Source organism: Solea solea, chromosome 15 (genome assembly GCF_958295425.1).
Source record: "Solea solea chromosome 15, fSolSol10.1, whole genome shotgun sequence".
NCBI classification, from domain to species: domain Eukaryota; kingdom Metazoa; phylum Chordata; class Actinopteri; order Pleuronectiformes; family Soleidae; genus Solea; species Solea solea.
Window position 1 is genome coordinate 26307808 of NC_081148.1, and position 24386 is coordinate 26332193.

A 24386-nucleotide genomic window follows, 5' to 3' on the forward strand; every position below is an offset into this window, starting at 1 on the left:
AAAGAAGTGACAGACTCGACTGTTCGTGACACGTTAAATAGTGTAAGTTAAAGTCTGTGTGTGTGTGTGTGTGTGTTGACACAGGTGTGTGTTCAGGTATTACCCACGCTGAGACCTAAACCTTCCTTATGGGGACAAAAAGCTGTCACGTTAATGATTACATGTTGTGTGGTTAGCTTAAGGTTAGACCAGTACTAGTTATGGTTAAGGTTAGACCAGTAGTAGTTATGGTTATGGTTAGACCAGTAGTAGTTATAGTTAGGGTTAGACCAGTAGTAGTTATAGTTCAGGTTAGACCAGTAGGGTTAGGGTTAAGGTTAGAACAGTAGTAGTTATAGTTAAAGTTAGACCAGTAGTAGTAATAGTTAGGGTTAGACCAGTAGTAGTTAAGGTTAGAACAGTAGTAGTTATAGTTAAAGTTAGACCAGTAGTAGTTATAGTTCAGGTTAGACCAGTAGTAGTTAGGGTTAAGGTTAGAACAGTAGTAGTTATGGTTATGGTTAGACCAGTAGTAGTTATGGTTATGGTTAGACCAGTAGTAGTTATAGTTAAAGTTAGACCAGTAGTAGTAATAGTTAGGGTTAGACCAGTAGTAGTTATAGTTAGGGTTAGACCAGTAGTAGTTATGGTTAAGGTTAGACCAGTAGTAGGGTTAGGGTTACGGTTAGACCAGTAGTAGTTATGGTTAAGGTTAGACCAGTAGTAGTTAAGGTTGTCTTAAGTGATCTTGTGGACATATCCTCACCACGGTTTAAGTAGCGTCTCCACTAGCACAGTAACCTGGTACCAGGTACTATTTTGTAACTGTGAACGTGCGAGGTCAGGATTTACTCACTTGTGCACCTGTGTCACATTAGTAAATCAGTGGTAAACACAGGAACTCTTTCTTCTGTAAACATGTTTCTAACTCTACGTGTGCATGAATGCATGAATGATGAATGCATGAATGTTGTTGTGTGTTTTTTTGGAGCGCAGTGAAGTCGCGAGGATGACGTGATGTTACTTCCAGTGTAAATGAAACACAGCACGACGGCTGCACGTCGTCATAAAAGCCCACACCAGTCACGACATGTTAGCATTTTGAAATAACTTTATTAAGTAAACTCTACACATTCAGTATTGCTTTTACGTTTTTTTTATTTCGTTTTTCACTCTAATTTAGAACCTTTAGCAATCGTCACATATAGAACTTTTCAATCAAGCTACACTTGGTTGAGGAATACAAAAATATCACAGTACATTTTCTACGAAGTCGCCCTTTGCCTGCGAGGCCCTCGAGCCAATCAGAGAGGCACGTTCACAACCAGCAGAGTCAGAGCCTGGACACAGAGAAACAGCACCACAGGTACATGAGCGAGCGTGTGTGTGTGTGTGTGTGTGTGTGTGTGTGTGGGAGATCACGTATGAAATCTGAACGTTAATCAAACTTTGACAGTGAATCATAGTTTGTGTTTGAAGCTCAACATGGAAACATTGTTGCTGCTTTCACTGACGTAAGCCGACTTCTCCTGACTTCAAACACAGATTTTCTCTGGACTTTGGGGCTCGCGTGTCAGAACAGTGACATAATATATCATGACTGTGTCAATATCTCATACAACCACACGATCAGCTCAGGTGAGAACAGAACATCCTGGACCTGGTTCTAACATAGAGGAAGAGTGAGTGTGGTCCTGCTTTGCCGGACTCTGAAGTTGTGTCCGTGTCGCTCGTCAGGCAGAAATGTCAATGTGGATCCACAGCAACAGCACCTTTTAATGTTCTCTCACACTCTCGCTCCCATTTCTATCTGCATTCAGATTCTATACAAAATATCAAAAAAGATTCAACAAAATACTGAAAAAATCCTCACATTTCTCTTATTAAACTTGTGTTTTTTCCTTTTCTCCCACACTGCACATCCACAGCATCAGCACTCGCATCCACAAACACAACTGTAGAAAAACTAGGAAACACTGGAAATAAAGTGAGGATGGAGGCGCGACAGACAGACAGACAGACACAGACAGACAGACAGACAGACCCATCAAATGTCTTCAGTGTGGGGGAAATGGAAAAGATGGATTAGATGCAGAAAGGAAGGAGTACACTTTTTAATTTCCACAGTTACACCAACATGAACCAAGGAAAAAGAATGAGTGAGGAGGAGTCAGTGGAAAAGAGAAGAAGAAGAAGAAGAGAGCAGGTTTATAAAAAGTCTCTGTGGTGATTGTCCTGTCTCTGTGCTGTGTTGTGTTGTGTTGCAGAGGAACCACACAGCAGCAGATGTAGTGGCAGTAGCAGTGTTGGAGGCAGCCTCAGCCTCAGCCTCAGGACCAGGACCAGGACCAGGACCAGGATCAGGGTGAGAAGGTTGCCATCTCTAGGGAAATGCGCTGCCACAGCTCCTTGGTCTGTTTGCCTCTCTTCAGGTTCTGCAGCACGTCGTTAAACTGCATCACGCCCACAGGCGTCAGACAGAACGCTCCTCTCGCGCTGCGGATGATGTTGACAAAGTCGTCGTAGTCTGCAGGTGTCAGGTGGATGAGCCGGTGGTGGATGTACTGCACACAGAGACACACACAGTTGTGACAGTCGCACAATAATCAGATTCTACACAGAGAAATGTTCTAAGAGTCACGAGAAGCTCAGCGTGGAGCAGTTCGGCCCTCGTACAGGCTCTGGTCTACTCTCGTCTCAACTACTTAATGTCCTGCTAACGCCCTGCTACCACCCTGCTAACACCCTGCTAACACCATGCTAACGCCATGCTAACAGGCCTCCCGACCCGTGCCGTGAAACCACTACAGTTGGTCGAGATCACGGCGGTCCCCCTCTGTTCGTTGAGCTCCTCTTCCTCCCTTAGTCGCTCCTCTTCCTCCCTTAGTGGCCTGCATCAAACCCAGATGACTGACACCAGCCTACAGAGGTGTTTCCTGGGTCTGCTCCCACTGACTTAAATGCTCCTAAAGGCTCATGTTAGCCAACGACTCCGTTCATTTAAGGATTATTGGGTTACGCCCAATTCCCGATTTTGAAAAATGCCACCAGTGCAGGGGGCGTGGTCTGGTGGACCACGGTAAAAAGTTAATGCAGCAGCTGGAGTTTGGTGAACATCAGCTATGATTTCAACACTTTAAACTAAACCTGAATCAACTAATAAATAACAAGTAAATAACAAATAAATAACAAGTAAATAAATAAATAACAAGTAAATAACAAATAAGTAACAAATAAATAAAAAATACAAATAAATAACAAGTAAATAACAAATAAAAAATAAATAACAAAAAATAACAAGTAAATAAGTAAATAACAAATAAATAACAAATAACAATTATATAACAAATAACAAGTAAATAACATAAGTAACAAATAAATAACAAGTAAATAACAGGTACATAACAAATAACAAGTAAATAACAAATAAATAACAAGTAAATAACAAATAAGTAACAAATAAATAACAAGTAAATAACAAATAACAAGTAAATAACAAGTAAATAACAAGTAAATAACAAATAAATAACAAATAACAAGTAAATAACATAAATAACAAGTAAATAACAACAAAACGGTGGTTCAGAGGTTTAGTCAGTAAACAGACAATCACTCCTTCACTAGAACATGATGCAGAAAGCAGGTTCAACAAACTCTGAGTTAAACCTTAACTCTAGGTTGACCAACTCTGAGTTTTGGGTTTCAGAACAGCTGATCAGCATTAGTTCATTCCACTCCGAGTATGTTCACTCTGAGTTAAGGGTGTGTGTTGGGAATCAGTGGAGCTCAGTGGAGCTCAGTGGAGCTCTGATACTATGATTCACCATGGCAACAGGTAAACAAAGAGCACAGCCTCCATTTTAATCCAGTTGAGCAGAAATATGAACACATGCCAATGACCATGACATTTAGTCAATAAACGAACACTATTACATTTTATACAGCGTAATCCACTGGTTCATCATTTAACAGACTTTCCTTTCATGAATGGATGATAAAATGCTGCAGTCCTGACATTATGTTACATTTGGTTTGATATTTATTCAGCTGTAACCTGACGAGACACAAACTGAAGATGAGAATATGGATCAAACTGATACTGATACTTATGGACGTATAAATATAAAAGTGTCCATGTTCAAACTGACTCACTTTTTTGACTCTATTTTACATGAAAACATTTTGCTCAACACTATTTCATGACTATATATAAACACACTCACTGAAAGGCTGTCAAACATTAAGATTTCGCACTTTATAAATCCAAGTCATTATTATTATTATTTATTAATGTGCACACTGTTGGTGTGAACTACGGGGGAAGCAGCCCTCTTAACATTTGATTAAGATTTGATTAAGATTTGATTAAGATTTGATTAAGATTTGATGCGTGTGTGGAGGTTGGAGTCGACATGTGGTGATAAGAGCTGACTTAAGGTAAGTAGACGTACAGGCTTGTAATAATGGATGTGTTGAGTTGAGTATGTACCTAAACCGTGTCGTGTCGTGTCGTTTCGTGTCGTGTCGCCCCGAGGCGAGTCCTCACTCTGAGGCACGCGCAAGTGTCCATCCTGCGACCCCCCCCCGAAATACGTGAGCCCCCCCTAAACCCAGGGTATAGTCCGCACACTGGAAGTAACATCTGATTGGGATTTCGATGTTTTGAAAGATGTAAATGTCATTAATTTGGCAGGTGAATGCGCTCTAATACGTGTTTTGATATCGACTATGAATGAGGAAATGAGACGAGTGTCAGACAGCTGCTTCAGGCTCAGCAGGAGGAGGAGGAGACACAGAGAAACTCAGGGTTTGTTGCGAGCAGGTTAGGTTCACGGAGTATGTATATATGAGTTTCCCTCATCTCAGGGTTAACTAACTCAGAGTTTTCACTAAACCTGCTTTCTGAAACGGCCCCCGGACTGTTGTGGCTCTTTTCCACCATGGTCCCGCCCCCATTTTTTTGGAACACAACAACAGTCTGACACTTGTGCCTTAATTTTGAACGCAGGTCAGGCTGAGGTGAGGATGGAGGCGTGTCCTACCTGCAGGTAAGCCTGTTGGCAGCGCTGGACAAGCTGATGGAAAGCAGGTGTCCGGAGGTGGGCGTGGATGTGGGCGGGGTTTAGCCTCTGCAGCGCTTCCATGATGATCTCCTGCAGGACAAACGGACTGAGGACACCTTTTGCTGCTCCCACACAGAACTGGTACACATAGTTGACTCCTGACAGAGAAGAAGAGAAGAAAGAGAGACAAGTGTTGGATTAACATTCTTAACTTTACGTTACTTTCTTATTCCTACGACTAACCCAACCTGTCAATCAGGCCGCAGTAAATGTTGAGATTAACCAGATTAACCAGAGAGACACAAATTTACTAAACACTTTCTCTCAGGACTTTAGTACATGTGACAGTACCGTACTACTATAATCCTGTAGACTTCATCTGGATTAGAGTTCATACAGTTAGCCTTTAGTTTACAGGACCTTACAGGACCTTACAGGGCCTTACAGGATCTTACAGGATCTTATAGGACCACATAAAACCCTTAACTATCACTTAAACATCACAGTGACACTTAAGGAGAAAGTCAGGCTCACCGAGCCGAGCAGCCAGTCCCAGCAGCCACTTCACATCTTCAGTGTAAGGAGGACTCCTGGAGAAGTTGTTAGGATGGTCGTTGTGAGCTCTTCTACCCAGCATCTCTAATGCCAGCATGCCTGCACACACGCACACACGCACACACGCACACACACACACACACGTTACCGTCAGACCTTAAATGCTCCTCGAGGAGCCACGAGTGAGGATGTAGCTCGTCATCTAAATCCCACACCTCCACATTAAAGTGCAGATTTTTAATCCTGTCTAACTTCCTACAGTAATAATTCCAAACATTTGTGAGTCTTCACTCTCCTCGTGTCTCTCTCTTGCTGATAAGGAGCTAAGATGCAGAGTGAAGGAAAGAAGGAGACATGTAAGTGAGCTTCACTAGCTCCTTACCAACTCTGTAGGCCGAGTGCAGGTGGTGCAGCCCCTGCTGGCTGATGGGCTGACTGTGCTGCTCGTCCTCTGCCAGGAAAGTGTGAGTGCTGACCATGGAGCCGGGCTGTGAGGAGAGGGACGGCATGGACGCTCCCTGGATGGTCTGGATGGTCTGGCCCGCATGGACGCTGCCGACTGTCCAACACACACACACACACACACACACACACACACACACACACACACACACACACACACACACACACACACACACACACGTCATCATGTGTTTCTGATCTGCTGCTGGTTTTACTTAAAGTTTGTCTTTGAAATTTTCATTTTTAATACACACTCAACTTAATCTACTGGCCCTGCAAATATTCACCATAAAAGCTTTTACTTTGAAATGAAGTTTGTGCCACTTTTCTCACTCCCTCACTCCCTGCACCAACGTCACAGCACACCAGAGTTGTTGTGTTATTTTTGTGTACACAATTATCACAAACACAGTAAAGGAGGCGGGAACAGACCCAGCGCTCTGTGTCCCATCAGCTAATAACTCAGATATATAGACTTATATATATATATATATATATATATATATATATATATATATAGACTATAGAACACAGGAAGAGAGGAGTTTTATCTAAGGACAGACGGACACACTGACAAACAGTCGTACTAGAGAGAGGACTGAAAAGTTCTTGTTTTAAGCAAAAAGAATCTCCCATAGTGGGTTAGGGAGTCATAGGGCCACATTGAGGGAAAACAATTCACAGACTTTGCGAATAAAGTCTTAATTTATGAGAATAAAGTCGTACATTTATGAGAATAAAGTCTTAATTTATGAGATTAAAGTCTTTATTTATGAGATTAAAGTCGTAAATGTATGAGATTAAAGTTGTAAATTTATGAGATTAAAGTCATGAGAATAAAGTCTTAATTTACGAGATTGCACTTTTCAGATGGGCAGTGAAAGGATGGGGTGATGCTAGATCACTTTTTGGTCATTACTGAGAATTCCTTAGAGGTGGGGGTTGTGGGGCAACAGAAGTTACACACTGAAGCCTAAACATACACACAGATTAGATTAACCTTGTTTTTAATGGCTAAAAATGTGTTTTTCCTGTGGGTCAAGTAAACCTACCAACCCTTCAGATCTAAATTAAAAGCTTACTCTGCTACAGAGTAGCCACACAGAGAGACAGTCCTCACCTGCTACAGTGGTGCTGAGCGGCAGGCCGCTCTCAGTGTGGTAGGGATGGACGGCTATTTGAGTCATGGATGGGACGGGGACACCAGGGAAAGTCACAGCTGTGGCTGTCATGGGTGGCTGTGGGCCAGTGGCCACGGAGAACGGGAACTGAGCCCCGATAAACGCTGGGTGCATTCCCTGAAGAGGCAACAAATACAGAGCAAAACAGTGTTCATTTAACAACAGTAACACTTTGAGGATTCATCTGATGATAGAACTGTTTGCAACAATGGGCTAACCCTGCAACAAGGTTCATTATTTCCATAAATGAATTTGTCCCAAAATAGCATTTCAATTTCAACACTACCAACCATACATACATACATACATACATACATACAAACATATACACATACATACATACAAACATATACACATACATACATACAAACATATGCACATACATACATATAAACATACAAACATATACACATATACACATACATACATACATACATACATGCAAACATATGCACATACATACATACAAACATATACACATATACATACATATACACCAGGGGTCGCGTTAACCGAATATTTTCCGTCACCGTTTTAAAAAAACGGTGACGGAAAATCTGAGAGCCATCCGTCATTTTGACAGATTGCAATTCACAGCCCTAAAAACTATGTTGATAAAAGAGGTGAAAAAAGAGGGATAGATGCAGATGAAGGACAAACTCAGCCCTTGGCCTCAGCGGCAGTAAGGAGGTTAGGCGAGTTCAGTGGGAGCGGGAGTTCTCCTGGCTGAGGAGGGCGGATAGAAAAATGTTGTGCGACAAAATAAAGATTCCCATCGGAGAATCTGAGCATCATTTCTGACCTGGACACCGTACTCAATGCATCTCGCTATCCTTGTAGTGCTGACAGCGTGTTAAAGAGCTATGGACAGGAGGCTTTGGAGCGCGTCTGTGACCGGTGCAGCTGATCCACTGGTGCAGAAGGAGCGCATGTTGCGGGATTTACTACCACGCGCAACTACGCGCAAGCAGGCACGCGATTTAAGTCCATGTGGACCAGGAGGAAGGTGTGAGACCACAGGTGAACTGTTCATATTCCACTGCAATATGAACAAAGCAATTGAATATGTCATTATTATCATTTAAAGGGACCGGTAAAAATGGATTATGACAGGATTTTTATGACCCTGTCACTCAAAATGACAGACAACGAAAAAGTCTAGCACAACCTCTGATACACACATACATACAAACACATACACATACATACAAACATATAAACATATACACATACATACAAACAAACATATAAACATATACACATACATACAAACAAACATATAAACATACATACAAACATATAAACATACACATACATACAAACATATACACATACATACAAACATATAAACATATACACATACATACAAACATATAAACATATACACATACATACAAACATAAACACATACATACAAACATATAAACACATACATACAAACATATAAACATACACATACATACAAACATATAAACATATACACATACATACAAACATATAAACATACACATACATATAAACATATACACATACACACATATAGACATATAAACATACATACAAACATATACACATACATACACACATATAAACATACAAACATATAAACATACACATACATACAAACATATACACATACATACACACATATAAACATACAAACATATAAACATACACATACATACAAACATATACACATACATACACACATATAAACATACAAACATACACATATACACATACATACAAACATACACATACATACAAACATATAAACATATACACATACATACAAACACATACAAACATATACACATACATACATACAAACATATAAACATGTAAGTTGAAAGTAAATAAACAACAGAGAGGACAGAGCAATGATTATCTATGTCAGAAAACAAGACGGAGTCTCTGTAAATGCCGCACCATTGCCCCTGTGTGGCTTGTAGACGTGTAACAGCAATTTATGAGAAAATGATGAATAAAAAATAAAATTTCAAAGAGACAAACAATTGAAATAAAACAATGAAACCAAATGTAAAAATGTGCTGTGTTAATTTAACAGTAACAGTTACTGGGATCAGCCATCCCATACACTTCCATAAACTGGGAACATATTATTATTATTATTATTATTATTATTGTTATTGTTGTTATTATTATTAATAATGACAAACAACACGAAGGGAAAGTCAGACAGTCAGAAGGAAAGTACTGTTTCTAAACATTAAAATAAACTAAAGGTCACAATATTACTGTTGTATTATTATAAACGCTTTGTTGACTGGATGCAGGTTCATGTGAGAATACACTGCACCACATGAATAAAGGGTTTTTGTTTTAAGGTGTCTTAAATGCAGCGTTAGAGACTTTTAAATGAAAATGAAGCCTTTTTGTACATGATAAAGAAAAATGAAGCAGCCCTTAATATTTGAAGGAAACCTCTGACCTGTGGATAAGCAGCTCCAGTCACAGGAAAGACAGTGGGGCGGGGGACATGCTGCAGAGGGTGTCCCAGGTACTGTGGGGTGCACACAGTGGGGAGGTGGGCCTGTATGGTGGTGTAGGGGTGGAGGCCCTGGGTGTGAGGGTGAGCCATGGCCTGGCCCGCGATGGCGTGGGACTGGTAGATGGTGGAGCCCACGGAGATGACGGGCACCACGGCCGCCGCCGTGACCGAGGCCGTGACGGTCGCCGTCCCCTGAGACTCCATGTTGACCCCGCCGTCCAGGACCACGCAGGTGGATTCCTGTGACCTCCTGCCCGAACCCCCGTTGGCCCCGCAACGTCCAGACGTCTCCCTCTGCTGGGCCGAGCCCCCGCCCACAGACTGCTCGTACAGCCAGTACCACTGATGAGCCACTTCAAACAGAACCTCAGGATACACGCCCCCTCCTTTAGCTGCTTCCTCTACTGCCATGCAGGCCTTCTCCAGCATCACGTTGTCCTGGAGACACACGGTGAGACACAGGGTGAGACACAGGGTGAGACACAGGGTGAGACACAGGGTGAGACACAGGGTGAGACACAGGGGGACACACAGGACTTTTCATTTTAACATACAAACATGTGTCAGTTCAATCATATACAGTTTACACAATAAAAAATCTGTTTGAGTGAGTTTTTATTAGAATAAAATCCCACACAGTACCTGCTCTTTACACTGCACCAGTGCTCTCTGGATCTCATTAGGATTCAGAGCATGAGCGTGAGGCAGACAGCTCAGGGCCAGCTCTGCTGCCGCCCGCACCATGTTAAGGTCTCTGGCCCGCGACGCTCGGTCTGCTAAGGACGCCACCTCTGGAGGAGTCAGGTGACCGTCCCAGCACTCCACCAAGATGTTCAGAGCAGCACTGCCAATCTCCATGGCCTGGCCTGACACACACACACACACACACACACGACATCAGTGTTACTGACTACCTTACACAATCACACTCACACTCACTCACTCACTCACTCACTCACCAGTGATCCAGGACACATGAGAGGAGTAGGTCCTGGAGAGCCAGTTGGGAGAGACAAAGTTGTGTAGTCCAAGGGCGTACAGGCCGATTTCAAAGGCGCACAGGTGGAGGTTCCTGTGGGGCCCCTGGTGGCCCCCACTGGCTGAGGGCTGAGTGAAAATGGAGGTGGACGAGTTTCCTCCGGCTTTGATCAGCACCGTCTTGGCCAGCTCAAAGTAAAAATGTGCTGCGGCCTCTGACGGCTGATTGGGTACGTGGGGGGCATGGCACTCTGGGCGCCGCCCTTTGTACCTGGACATACAAAGAAGAGGAACATGGTATAAGCATTGTTCTCAGACTCTGACCAATGACAGATGATTTCAGAGAGAGTGAGAGGTTTAGCTTTCCTTTTTTAAAATAAAAACTACTGTGATTTCATCCTCTATTGTGAAAACTCAAAGTGAACCCTTTGTTTGGATGGAGGAGGAGAAAAGACATGTGGATGAGTTTGACACCTTTAAATCATCACAGTCTCTTGTAACTCCTCCCACTGACCCTGATAATGTGCTTTCACTCACTGTGACCGAGTAAAAAAAAAGAGTATATTTACCTGCTGGTGTCATTGCTCTTTGCTCTGGCCCCGCCCCCTGCCCTACGAGAGCCGCTGGAGGAGGAGGAGCCCAACGAATCTGATGATGAACTGCTGATGCTGTCACTGTCCTGGCCCCGCCCCCACGATGCTGCGGCCCAGCCGCCCCGGAGTGGGCGGCGGCTGAGGGTGGGGGAACTGTCTGAGGTGGTTTCTGGAGCACTGCTGTCGATACTTGCCATGCCTGAGCACAAACCACACTCCACATCAACACTCTGAGTATGATACATGACGAGTGGCATGAAAACAAATACCACTTCATTTCATGTGTGTGTGTGTGTGTGTGTGTGTGTGTGTGTGTGTGTTACGCAGTGTCCAGTGTTTAGTTAAACCTTCAAGATGAAACTACACACACTGCACTACAGTGATGTGTTGACAGACAATGGGAATAAGTATTTAAAAACACTGAGGAAATAAAGCTGCACACAGGGTTTCTCTGGACCCATGAAGAGGTTTGTGCTTCTCAAAGATTCAGAGTGACAATACACTGTAGAATACCCTGTTAATACACTGTAGATACATTGTAAATGCACTGTAAAACACCCTGTTAATACACTGTAAATGCACTCTAAAATACCCTGTTAATACACTGTAAAATACCCTGTTAATACACTGTTAATAAAGTGTAAAATACACCGTAGAATACACTGTAAAATATACTGTAAATACACTGAAAATAAACTATAAAATATACTGTAAATACACAGTAAAATACTCTGTAAATACATTGTAAATAGACTGTAACATTTATTTAATTTAATTTAATTTAATTTAATTTAATTTAATTTAATCAATGCCATGTATGTTTTAATCAATATACAGTATGTACTCTTTCATTTATAACTAGTGTATTTCATAAATTGATTAAATAAAAAATGATCACTCCTGCAGATATAACATCTATATACTGCCCAGCCCTAAATACACTATATAACATCTATATACTGCCCAGCCCTAAATACACTATATAACATCTATATACTGCCCAGCCCTAAATACACTATATAACATCTATATACTGCCCAGCCCTAAATACACTATATAACATCTATATACTGCCCAGCCCTAAATACACTATATAACATCTATATACTGCCCAGCCCTATTTTGAGTCCCACTCGACTTTGAATTCTTTTATGATGTCCTAATATCTATGAAGCTGATGAACTGAACAGCTGTGGTGGTTTACTGCTGAGTCAATGAAAAAGAAGTGCACCAGGAGCACTTGGTGGAAACAGAACATCCAGCAGGGCTGCAACAACTTATCCATTATTCAATCAATTACTGAATTAAATGGCAACTATTAGCTTCTTAAATGTGAATCTTTTCTGGTTCCTTTGCTCCAAATAACAAGGAAATGCTTTGAAATGAATTATTTTGGTTTGTGAACAAACAACACAATTAAGAACATCATCATTTGAGGTTTTGGACAAACAGATCAACATTTTGTGGAACAAACAACTCATGAAATAACTGATAAAATAATCAACAAATGAATGGATTATCTGCAGAGCATTATTGTACCAGTGTGTTTCTTCTTCTGTCGCACAGGTGAGCCCCAGCAGCGTTGGCTGTAACCACAGCGCGCGCCCAATGCTAGTCGACTGGGAACAGTGACCTCCAGCTTAAACGGAGCCGTCTCATTCTGCTGGTCACTGGATGACGGAGGCCCATCTGATACTGTGAGGTCACAAAACACAAGATACTGTCTTACAATCAAGTCTGTGCGCGTGCTCTCACCATGCTCCCTGCTCTCAGCAGTGTGTGTGTGTGTGTGTGTGTGTGTGTGTGTGTGTGTGTGTGTGTGTGTGTGTGTGTGCTCTCACCATGCTCCCTGGTCTCAGCAGTGTGTGTGTGTGTGTGTGTGTGTGTGTGTGTGTGTGTGTGCTCTCACCATGCTCCCTGGTCTCAGCAGTGCTCTCCCCTGCTGTGCTGCTTTGCACTGGCTGTAGTTCGGCCTGACGAGCGACCTCTTCTGCAGCCAGTGTCACAGCAGAGGAAGAGGCTGTCACAGTGGGCGCTGAAGAGGAAGATGAAGGTGCGTGTTTGGAGACTCCCCCTGTAGCTCCGCCCACCCCGCTGTGGCCAGAGATAGTGTGCTTGGACGGGCTGCGCTGGCTGCCGGCTGCTGGCTTACTGGAGTAGAAGGAGCTGAGAGTCTGAGGCTTGTGGGTCTGACTCTCCCTGTCCAACAACTTATCAAGTATCTGTGGATATGAGAGAGACACAATTAGAGTTTTAACTACTTGATATTGATTATTCTTCCTTGTAATGATTTGCCAGGACTTTGGTGGAGGAGAGTGAGTGGTTTACAAACATGACTGACGGCTACCTTCTTCAGCTTGCTCTGGTCGTCCTTATACGTGATCATGAGGGCCAGAGCGAGGTCACCCTTCACGCGCCTGGTTCCCTCACAGAGAAGAGGATGTTCTGCCTCGCTGACCGTGGTCTTCATGCCTGGAGACAAGCAGAGGTGAGAAACAGGATCAGCAGACGACATACGAGACAGGAACAGTGAAGAACGACATCCCGTTTTTACCTAATGCAGCAACAGCTGCCTCGAAGCCCAGCTCTTCATCACCGGGCATCTCGTTGTTACGGTTACGGCTCGGTGGACGGGACCCTGTTGGGGACACCACTGCACAAACAATATGGAGAAGAGCAAAAGGGATGTTATTTCATGGAGTTCAAAATTCAATAAGTTCAAGTTTTAAATGAGTGAACTTTATCAGTCCCTCTCTGTTTAACTCTTCCTCTCCTAGAAACCTTCCTAGACTGAGGAGCAGCTCCCGGGGAGTAATGGGGGTTGGGTGCCTTGCTCAGGGGTAACCCAGCCCTTTTCTGACCTGGTGGGGAGTCAAACCGGCAACCCTTCGGGTTACAAGCCCAGGTCCTAAATTCTTATTTATCGACTTCTGTGTTATTAGATATTTAATGATCTTTTTAAAGTAAAAGCTACATTTTGTTATTTTGTTACATTATGAAAATGCTACATAAATAATATCCTCTTAATATAAACATCAGGTCAACAGTGATTTAAATGTGGAGTAAGGCAGTAGAAAATGACCCTGTGCAGTCAGTTTTAACACTATGTTACACAAACTACACAAACACTGTTAGAATGGAACATTCCAAGTGGATCCAAACATCCTCAACATCTTCTACAAAGAGAAAAGCCAATGACTAGAATCCTTTTTGAACATTATTGGTGCTTACCTGGAGTACACAGGACATCAAAGATGAAGCTGGCCAACATGAGCGGCAGCACCGGTCTGTAATCACAGAAGTTTCCGTCTCTCAGCTGCTCAGCTCTCTCTCTGATGGCCGACATCTCCACCAGACCCAGAGGGATCTTCTTCAACAGAGACACCACCTCTGACTCCTGATAGGCCAGCTTCACCTGCTCAGTCATCACACACAAAAACATTTCAGATGAAGATGAATCATTTTGTTTAAACATGAACCAACATGTCTGACATCATTCATCACATTATGGACCAAACAATCACTCAATGAATCATAATGAAACGATTAGATCTGCAACTAACGATTATTTTCATCATCGATTCATCTGTCGATTATTTTCTCGATTAATTGTTTGGTCAATAAAATATCAGAAAATGATAAACTATTAATGATTTCTTTGTTATCCGGAACAAAGAAATGAAGAAAACACTCACATTTAAGAGGCTTAAACAATCGGAAATCTTGTTTTAATCATGAAAAAAGCTTCAAACCGATTAATTGATTATCAAAATAATTAATTTAGTAATCGATTAATAATCAATTTCATTGATTAATTGTTTCAGCTCTAGAAATGATCACCATTTGCAGCCCTAAACTAAACTCTCTGATGCAGCTGAACCTACTTAAAGTTAGATGAAGCTGAGCTCATATAACCTCATCATTTGATTATAACAATAATACTACTACTAATAATAATAATAATAATAACAAGAATACTAATAATAGTAATAACAAAAATAATACTACTAATAATAACAACAATACTAATAACAATAACAACAATAAAAATAATAATAATAACAATAATAATAATAATACTAATGGTAATAACAATAACAATAATAATACTACTAATAACAATAATACGAATACTAATAATAATAACAATAAAAATAATAACAATAATATAATACTAATAGTAATAACAATAATAATAACAATAATAATACTAATAACAATAACAACAATAAATAATAATAATAATAATAACAATAATACTAATAACAATAATAAAACTAATAATAATAATAATAATACTAATAATACTACTAATAATAACAATAATACTAATAATAATAACAATAAAAATAATAACAATAATAATACTAATAGTAATAACAATAGCAATAATACTACTACTAATAATACTACTAATAATAACAATAATGCTAATAACAATCAAAATAATAATAACAACAATAAAAAATAATAATAATAATAATACTAATAACAATAATAAAACTAATATTAATAATAAAACTTATATTAATAATAAAAAATAATAACAATAATAATAATAATAATAATAATAACAATAATGATGTATAAATGCGACCTCCAGAGCTTTGGTGGATGCCGGTGGTCTCTGGAGTTCCAGGGAGAACATGCCAGTGCTGAAGGCCAGGTTGTGCAGCTCCAGCCTCTCACTGAGGACAGTGAGGAGGAAAGCAGCTTTGGACAGCGTGTTAGTCGCCACCTGTGTCTGACGGCTGGTCGACACCTTGCTCTTCTTCCCCTAAACACCACGACAGACACAATAACAGTAATAGTAATAATAATAATAATTCATCATTAATAATAATAATACATAACTAACAACGAACACTTCTCATTAGCTCATTCACACGTTCTTATTCTTTTCCTTATGGTTAATATTTGTTGTTGGAGTTACAAAGTGGCACTATGGTAATCATGGCGATAAACAGATATGAGAAGAATCTGATGGCTTTCCTTCATGAAGAAAGGCTCAATATCCCACTACACAGTTCAACATGCAGACTGGTGAGTTTGTACATTAGAAGGAGAGAAGAGGTCAAAGGTCACAGGAGAATGTATCTCGGGCTGCTGGGACATGTGATGACATGTACCTTGGTCTGTGGCTGCTCCACCTTCAGGTCTGGAGGGTTAGCCAACAGGTCAGTGGCCAGCTCCACGGCCAGCCGGCACGCCTCGTTACTGTAACCATGGGCGTGCAGAGCCTCTGCACACGCAAACAGAACCTGCAGACACAGTCGCACACTTATATTTACTGTAACATGGACATACAGAGTCTCTGCACACGCAAACAGAACCTGCAGACACAGTCGCACACTTATAATATTTACTGTAACATGGACATACAGAGCCTCTGCACACGCAAACAGAACCTGCAGACACAGTCGCACACTTATATTTACTGTAACATGGACATACAGAGCCTCTGCACACGCAAACAGAACCTGCAGACACAGTCGCACACTTATATTTACTGTAACATGGACATACAGAGCCTCTGCACACGCAAACAGAACCTGCAGACACAGTCACACACTTATATTTACTGTAACATGGACATACAGAGTCTCTGCACACGCAAACAGAACCTGCAGACACAGTCGCACACTTATAATATTTACTGTAACATGGACATACAGAGTCTCTGCACACGCAAACAGAACCTGCAGACACAGTCGCACACTTATATTTACTGTAACATGGACATACAGAGCCTCTGCACACGCAAACAGAACCTGCAGACACAGTCGCACACTTATATTTACTGTAACATGGACATACAGAGTCTCTGCACACGCAAACAGAACCTGCAGACACAGTCGCACACTTATATTTACTGTAACATGGACATACAGAGTCTCTGCACACGCAAACAGAACCTGCAGACACAGTCACACACTTATATTTACTGTAACATGGACATACAGAGTCTCTGCACACGCAAACAGAACCTGCAGACACAGTCACACACTTATATTTACTGTAACATGGACATACAGAGTCTCTGCACACGCAAACAGAACCTGCAGACACAGTCGCACACTTATATTTACTGTAACATGGACATACAGAGTCTCTGCACACGCAAACAGAACCTGCAGACACAGTCACACACTTATATTTACTGTAACATGGACATACAGAGTCTCTGCACACGCAAACAGAACCTGCAGACACAGTCACACACTTATATTTACTGTAACATGGACATACAGAGTCTCTGCACACGCAAACAGAACCTGCAGACACAGTCACACACTTATATTTACTGTAACATGGACATACAGAGTCTCTGCACACGCAAACAGAACCTGCAGACACAGTCGCACACTTATAATATTTACTGTAACATGGACATACAGAGTCTCTGCACACGCAAACAGAACCTGCAGACACAGTCGCACACTTATAATATTTACTGTAACATGGACATACAGAGTCTCTGCACACGCAAACAGAACCTGCAGACACAGTCACACACTTATATTTACTGTAACATGGACATACAGAGCCTCTGCACACGCAAACAGAACCTGCAGACAGTCGCACACTTATATTTACTGTAACATGGACATACAGAGTCTCTGCACACGCAAACAGAACCTGCAGACACAGTCGCACACTTATAATATTTACTGTAACATGGACATACAGAGTCTCTGCACACGCAAACAGAACCTGCAGACACAGTCACACACTTATATTTACTGTAACATGGACATACAGAGTCTCTGCACACGCAAACAGAACCTGCAGACACAGTCGCACACTTATAATATTTACTGTAACATGGACATACAGAGTCTCTGCACACGCAAACAGAACCTGCAGACACAGTCGCACACTTATAATATTTACTGTAACATGGACATACAGAGTCTCTGCACACGCAAACAGAACCTGCAGACACAGTCACACACTTATATTTACTGTAACATGGACATACAGAGTCTCTGCACACGCAAACAGAACCTGCAGACACAGTCACACACTTATATTTACTGTAACATGGACATACAGAGCCTCTGCACACGCAAACAGAACCTGCAGACACAGTCGCACACTTATATTTACTGTAACATGGACATACAGAGCCTCTGCACACGCAAACAGAACCTGCAGACAGTCGCACACTTATATTTACTGTAACATGGACATACAGAGCCTCTGCACACGCAAACAGAACCTGCAGACAGTCGCACACTTATATTTACTGTAACATGGACATACAGAGCCTCTGCACACGCAAACAGAACCTGCAGACACAGTCGCACACTTATAATATTTACTGTAACATGGATATACAGAGCCTCTGCACACGCAAACAGAACCTGCAGACACAGTCACACACTTATATTTACTGTAACATGGACATACAGAGCCTCTGCACACGCAAACAGAACCTGCAGACACAGTCGCACACTTATATTTACTGTAACATGGACATACAGAGCCTCTGCACACGCAAACAGAACCTGCAGACACAGTCGCACACTTATATTTACTGTAACATGGACATACAGAGTCTCTGCACACGCAAACAGAACCTGCAGACACAGTCGCACACTTATATTTACTGTAACATGGACATACAGAGCCTCTGCACACGCAAACAGAACCTGCAGACACAGTCGCACACTTATATTTACTGTAACATGGACATACAGAGCCTCTGCACACGCAAACAGAACCTGCAGACACAGTCGCACACTTATATTTACTGTAACATGGACATACAGAGTCTCTGCACACGCAAACAGAACCTGCAGACACAGTCACACAGTTATATTTACTGTAACATGGACATACAGAGCCTCTGCACACGCAAACAGAACCTGCAGACACAGTCGCACACTTATATTTACTGTAACATGGACATACAGAGTCTCTGCACACGCAAACAGAACCTGCAGACACAGTCGCACACTTATATTTACTGTAACATGGACATACAGAGTCTCTGCAGACACAGTCACACAGTTCACACTATACCCTACAGGAGTTAAAAACATGGAGCGTGAATGTAAAACGTGTGCGTGTGTGTTTGTGTGTGTAGTTGATCCAGGTGCAAATCTTCACAGTTCAGTGTTAAGTATTGAAACAATACATGTGATTAGAATCAGTGAATCTGCAGCATTCACAGCTGGTCCAAGACATAAGTGAACTGAGCCACTGCTCAATGTGTGTGCTTACAAACATGACATCTTTACATATACACACACACACACATATATATATATATATATATATATATATTAAATTATTTGGTAATTATTTTGTAAAAAAATTCTCACTTCATTCTAGGCCACTCCTTTTACTGTCTTAGGTTAATGAGAGGCTCGTCACACTGAGCACCTCACACAGGTAACACCAGGTGACATGTCTGTGACTTTCATGAACATTTAATGTCTTTAAAAAAAGAACAACATTTCCTATGTTCTATTACATTTATTTAAATATGGCCAATTACAAAATAAAGAACACAACTAGCCTGCACCAGATGAAGCTTTGACCTTCGACTGTCGAGGTCGTCTCAATAAAAGACGGTCACGCTCTCATCCTGAAGCAGCAGTGACAGACATTCAAGAACTTAAATCTCTATGAATCTCATTACAGAGACTGCACCTTACAAGTGTGATATACACCCACACCTGTGAACACTTTGTGTTTGTTCCTTACCTCCATGCGTCCTTCCTGCTCCAGAGGTTTGATTCCAGCAAAGATGTCTGGCTCTTCCTCCTGATGGTTGTCAGTCAGCTGCCGCTCTGCTCCCTCCTCTGAGGCAGCGCTCAGGTAGTACGCTTGATAGTCGTCCTCACCCACAGCTTCTCCTCCAGCTGGTCCACCTGCAGCCGCTGCTCCTGCAGCTCCTGCAGCTCCTGCAGCTCCTGCAGCTCCTGCAGCTTCTGCAGCTTCTGCAGCTCCTGCAGCTCCTGCAGCTTCTGCAGCTTCTGGAGCTCCTGCAGGCACCACCTCTCTGTTGCCGCGCGGTGCCTTTGCAGATGCTGGAGCGGTGCCTGGTCTTGCTGTTGCGCTGGAGGTGGATGGATGGTTACTGTCAGGTGAGTCCACATCTTCGTCTTTGTTCTGGACAGACTCCACCTCCGGCTCCGGCTCCGGCTCCGCCTCCGCCTGCTTCTCTGCAGCACTGGGCGTGTCCGTAACACCTGCCACCGTCTCTTTGGAGGGGAAGCAGGGGTGAGTGGGCTCTGGAGCAGGAAGTACAGCCGCGTTAAGGCCGATGCGCTTGGTATCAAAGTTCTTGCCTCCCGTGCTGCTGCTGTTGTACTTGCGAGAGTCTCGCAGCAGGGGGCTCGGAGACGGCACCATCTCTGGTGGTGGAGGGAGGAACTCAAAAGTGTTGCTTGCCTCAGCGCCCAGAGCCAGATTGCAGCCATCATCCAGACTGAGCTCAGCCATGTCCGGCTCCAGGGAGCTATCCTCACTGCTGGTTCTCCGCTTGGCGCTGCCGTGCTTACCGCCTCCTAACCCTCCATTCCCTGCAGCACCTCCAACAGATGCACCCTTTATACCTCCAGGAGTCAGTTTCAGCTTTCCTCCAGAGGAGGACCCTGGCCCTTTGTACATGCACTTCACACCTCCATCGTCCAGGGACAGAGAGACACTCCCCCCAAGACGGACCAGCATCCCCCCGCCGCCGCTCACAGACAGCCCCTTCCTCTTGGTCAGAATGGTCTCCTTGGGTCGTACTGCCACCTCCTGTTGGGACAAGTGACTGCTGCCTCTTCCTTTACAATCTCCACCTTCAGCTCTCCCTACTCCCCCTGACTCCGCGTCTCCACCCCCCCCTGCGGCAGCTTTGACTCCTCGTTGATGTTGCACTGCTCTGGACCAGCAGAAGTTTGCGCTCTTCTTATCGGCACTACAGTAGGTGATGCCTTCCAGTGGGTAGGCAACCTCCCAGTTGAAATAGCAGGACTCGACCGCAGGCTTGAAGCCCTGGAACAGTTTATCCAAGGATTTCCGATGTTGCCCCCGCTTCACGATTTCAATGACTTTGAGATGCCACTGCTTCAACTGGACAGCCAGCTCCAGACGCCTGGAACACAGCAAACACGGCCTTTATTTTTCACTGGGGTTGATGTTTGATAATAAATGTGCTGATGTGATGTTACAACGTGAAGTATCAGCGGTACAATGATAACTATCACTTGAATGGTCGGGATAATCGTGGGGAAAGTGCTGATATTTTATGTGAGTGAATTGAAAATGAAAATGATCACAACAAGCTGACATGGCACTCCCAGACTAACCCAAGCATCCAGAACTCTCAGATCGTCTGGGACAGGTCTGCTCTGTGTACCCAGAGTCAGAACTAAACATGGAGAGGCAGCGTTCAGTTTCTATGCACCACATATCTGGAACAAACTCCCAGAAAACTGCAGGTCTGCTGCAAATATCACCTCTTTTAAATCAAGACGGAAGACTTTTCTGTTTGCCGCTGCCTCCAATAAACTTGCCTTGCCTGTCCTTGCCTTGCCTTACTGACCTCATAGATAATAGAACAGACTAGTGGGGCCCCCTTTAGGTGGTACCCCGACATTTTACATGTGTCATTGCTGTGGGGGCCTAGTTTTCCTCAACCTGTTGCTACGGCTCTGCTAACAACGTTGTGAAGAGGACGTAGGAAAACACATGAGAACGGGCAGGGACGAGCATTTCCAGCAAAAATGCAATACAAGAGACATTTTAGGAGTTTTTAGCAATAATTCCTGTAATAAAAAAAAGAATAATTTATGACGATAATTATCACGTTAGTCACTAGTAGTTTATCTAACGATATCGTCAATCGTTCTTTTTATAGTCTGAATAGCGGTGATCACATGGTCCCAGTGGTCTGACCTGCAGGGGCTCATGGTCGGGTCGAGCACCGCCAGCCTCCAGAGCACCACCATCTCATCACACATGCTGGCACAGGCGTGAGCCGCCACCTCTGACTGGCCGTTGCTGCGTCCAGTGTGGCCGCTGGCACTGCTGTGGGAGGCTGACGTCCGGACGCTGTACCACCAGCTGATGATCTGAACACATTCACACAGACAGGTTACTTATTAATAGTGAAGCTTAAATGGAACATATTATAGTTTCCTGAGATGCAGCTGTATATATTGGTTCCTCATCATTCTCAGTAGATGTGAGGACGTACCTGTTCATAGGTGAGACACTGCTCTGTGAGGATCTCCAGAAGCGGCGCTGCGTTGCTGTCTCGTCTCTTAAACATCTCCCTGACGATGGACAAAAGGTTCCAGATGCCTTCTGGCTCGCGGCCCCTCAGTGGTCGCAGCAGACACGCCCACTCTGCAGCTGCGGGCGGCTCCGTGGACGACAGGTACATGGAGTTTACATCACTGTCAATGCAAAGCACACAAAGAGCTTGAAGACTGAAATGACACATCACTCACACAGTGTTTCATTGTTTTAGTTTCTGGATAACTCTGGTAAATCCTCTGTGTATATATATATATATATATAGAGAGAGAGCTTTTCTGGGCTTGATAACTGTTTAAAGCTGCTTTACACAACACTTTTCATTTATACATTCACACATTACTGGCACAGCCGTCAGGAGCAACTACAGCTAAGTGTCTTCACATCAGCAGGTCAGGAGTCCTGACCGTCCCCGCTGTATTGCTTCATTATTCTGGACATTTACTGTTTACACTGTTGCTTTGCATTCACCAAACTGTACCATGATGAAAACACAGCAAAGTGACACAGAGCTAACTTCAAGTAAATGTGCATTCACCGCAGACCTGTTGTTCTTCAATCAACCACAGCAATCACCACAATACACGACTTCTCTGTGTGTGTGAGTGTGTGAGTGTGTGTGGATGAACTGAGAGAATATTAATCTGTGGTTACCTGTGTGCCTGACACTGAGCCTCAGCAACGGCTGTGATGTATACACACAGACTGTTGCTATCAGTAGGGTAATAATTAAAGGACGTACCCTAAACTATTCATAGACATTACAATGTAACACTCTCAGTGGAAACATGACTGCCAGGAGAGAAGTCACTTTAGCAACTTCAAGACTGTAAACAAGCCATAAAAAATATCTATTCTGGATTAAAACATTTTTAATCCAGAATAGACTTTCTACACGGAAACACTGGGGGTGCGTCCACAGGAAGAGTCAAAGCACACTCACACACATACAGACTTACACAGTAGGCTTTAGTGGGGGCCAAGTCTGTGAGGGTCGCTTGTTTGTATGACATATTATCACAAATGCTTTGGTATCAAACTTAAGAGAAGCTCTCCTGCTTTGTCCACTGGAGGAGTTCTGTCCTCTCCTCAGTTACACTGAGACTTAAGTGAGGACCAAAGTCAGCAGAGTTTGTACAGAATACTTCAGCTGCAACAATTAGTCAGCGTTGTCAACAAAACATCAACCCAAACATTTTATTGACCTTTTTCTTTTAATACAGAGTGAGACATCTCTGCTGGGAGTCGCACATGCAGTGAACAGCAGGAGACGGCCGAGCCAACACCTTCTTGCCCGAAAATATCAAAAGGTGTGGGAGCACCTGGACGCAGCGAGGACAGCGATCATGTGTCTGCCTGACTCTGTCACGTCAGCGTGTCACTACACAGACACGGGTCATGGTCATTCTGAATTTTTAATTTTATTAATCCCCTTAGGGAAATGATTCCTCTTTTACCTGCACAGTATAGATGCTAATAACTGCTCAGGTTTAATAAAGGGCGTCACCACAATTCAACAGTCCGTTCACATGTGCTTGTTATGTTTTGTTTATTCCAGTCAACTTTCACTCCACTCTGTGTGTGTGTGTGTGTGTGTGTGTTTCATCGTCATGTGTTCCTGCTCACTAGTTGTGTGTCAAGCCTTGCTCCACATGAATGATGGAGGAAACACTGAGCGTGTTGATATGACCGCATGCAGACGCTGAGTTGTGAGGCACGCTGCACACGCACGGCCTGCCGCTCGCTGCAGAAGCGCGTCGCTGTTATAGCGATATCACGATGACGAGAAGATTTACGATAT

The 24386-nt window shown here is 42.9% G+C and overlaps 1 protein-coding gene across 3 annotated transcripts in view; it reads right to left on the minus strand.

The window, feature by feature from the left end:
* Window positions 1-1072: 1072 nt before the first annotated feature.
* The window catches only part of zswim8 (zinc finger, SWIM-type containing 8), a 34821-nt gene continuing 11507 nt past the window's right edge, over window positions 1073-24386 (minus strand). For 2 of the 3 annotated variants that reach the window (XM_058651156.1, XM_058651155.1), the window contains 19 exons: window positions 22524-22725; window positions 22223-22398; window positions 20039-21419; window positions 16453-16584; window positions 15921-16100; window positions 14555-14738; window positions 13878-13985; window positions 13671-13795; window positions 13233-13545; window positions 12863-13018; window positions 11300-11522; window positions 10712-11001; window positions 10395-10618; window positions 9693-10190; window positions 7180-7357; window positions 5980-6156; window positions 5577-5696; window positions 5022-5200; window positions 1073-2543 (listed from right to left, as the gene is read on the minus strand). In XM_058651156.1, coding sequence (XP_058507139.1) covers window positions 2340-2543; window positions 5022-5200; window positions 5577-5696; window positions 5980-6156; window positions 7180-7357; window positions 9693-10190; window positions 10395-10618; window positions 10712-11001; window positions 11300-11522; window positions 12863-13018; window positions 13233-13545; window positions 13671-13795; window positions 13878-13985; window positions 14555-14738; window positions 15921-16100; window positions 16453-16584; window positions 20039-21419; window positions 22223-22398; window positions 22524-22725 — 5050 coding nt within the window. In that variant the 3' untranslated portion in view covers window positions 1073-2339. The remainder of the gene's footprint in view (window positions 2544-5021; window positions 5201-5576; window positions 5697-5979; window positions 6157-7179; window positions 7358-9692; window positions 10191-10394; window positions 10619-10711; window positions 11002-11299; window positions 11523-12862; window positions 13019-13232; window positions 13546-13670; window positions 13796-13877; window positions 13986-14554; window positions 14739-15920; window positions 16101-16452; window positions 16585-20038; window positions 21420-22222; window positions 22399-22523; window positions 22726-24386) is intronic. The other variant, XM_058651157.1, reaches the window with a different exon arrangement.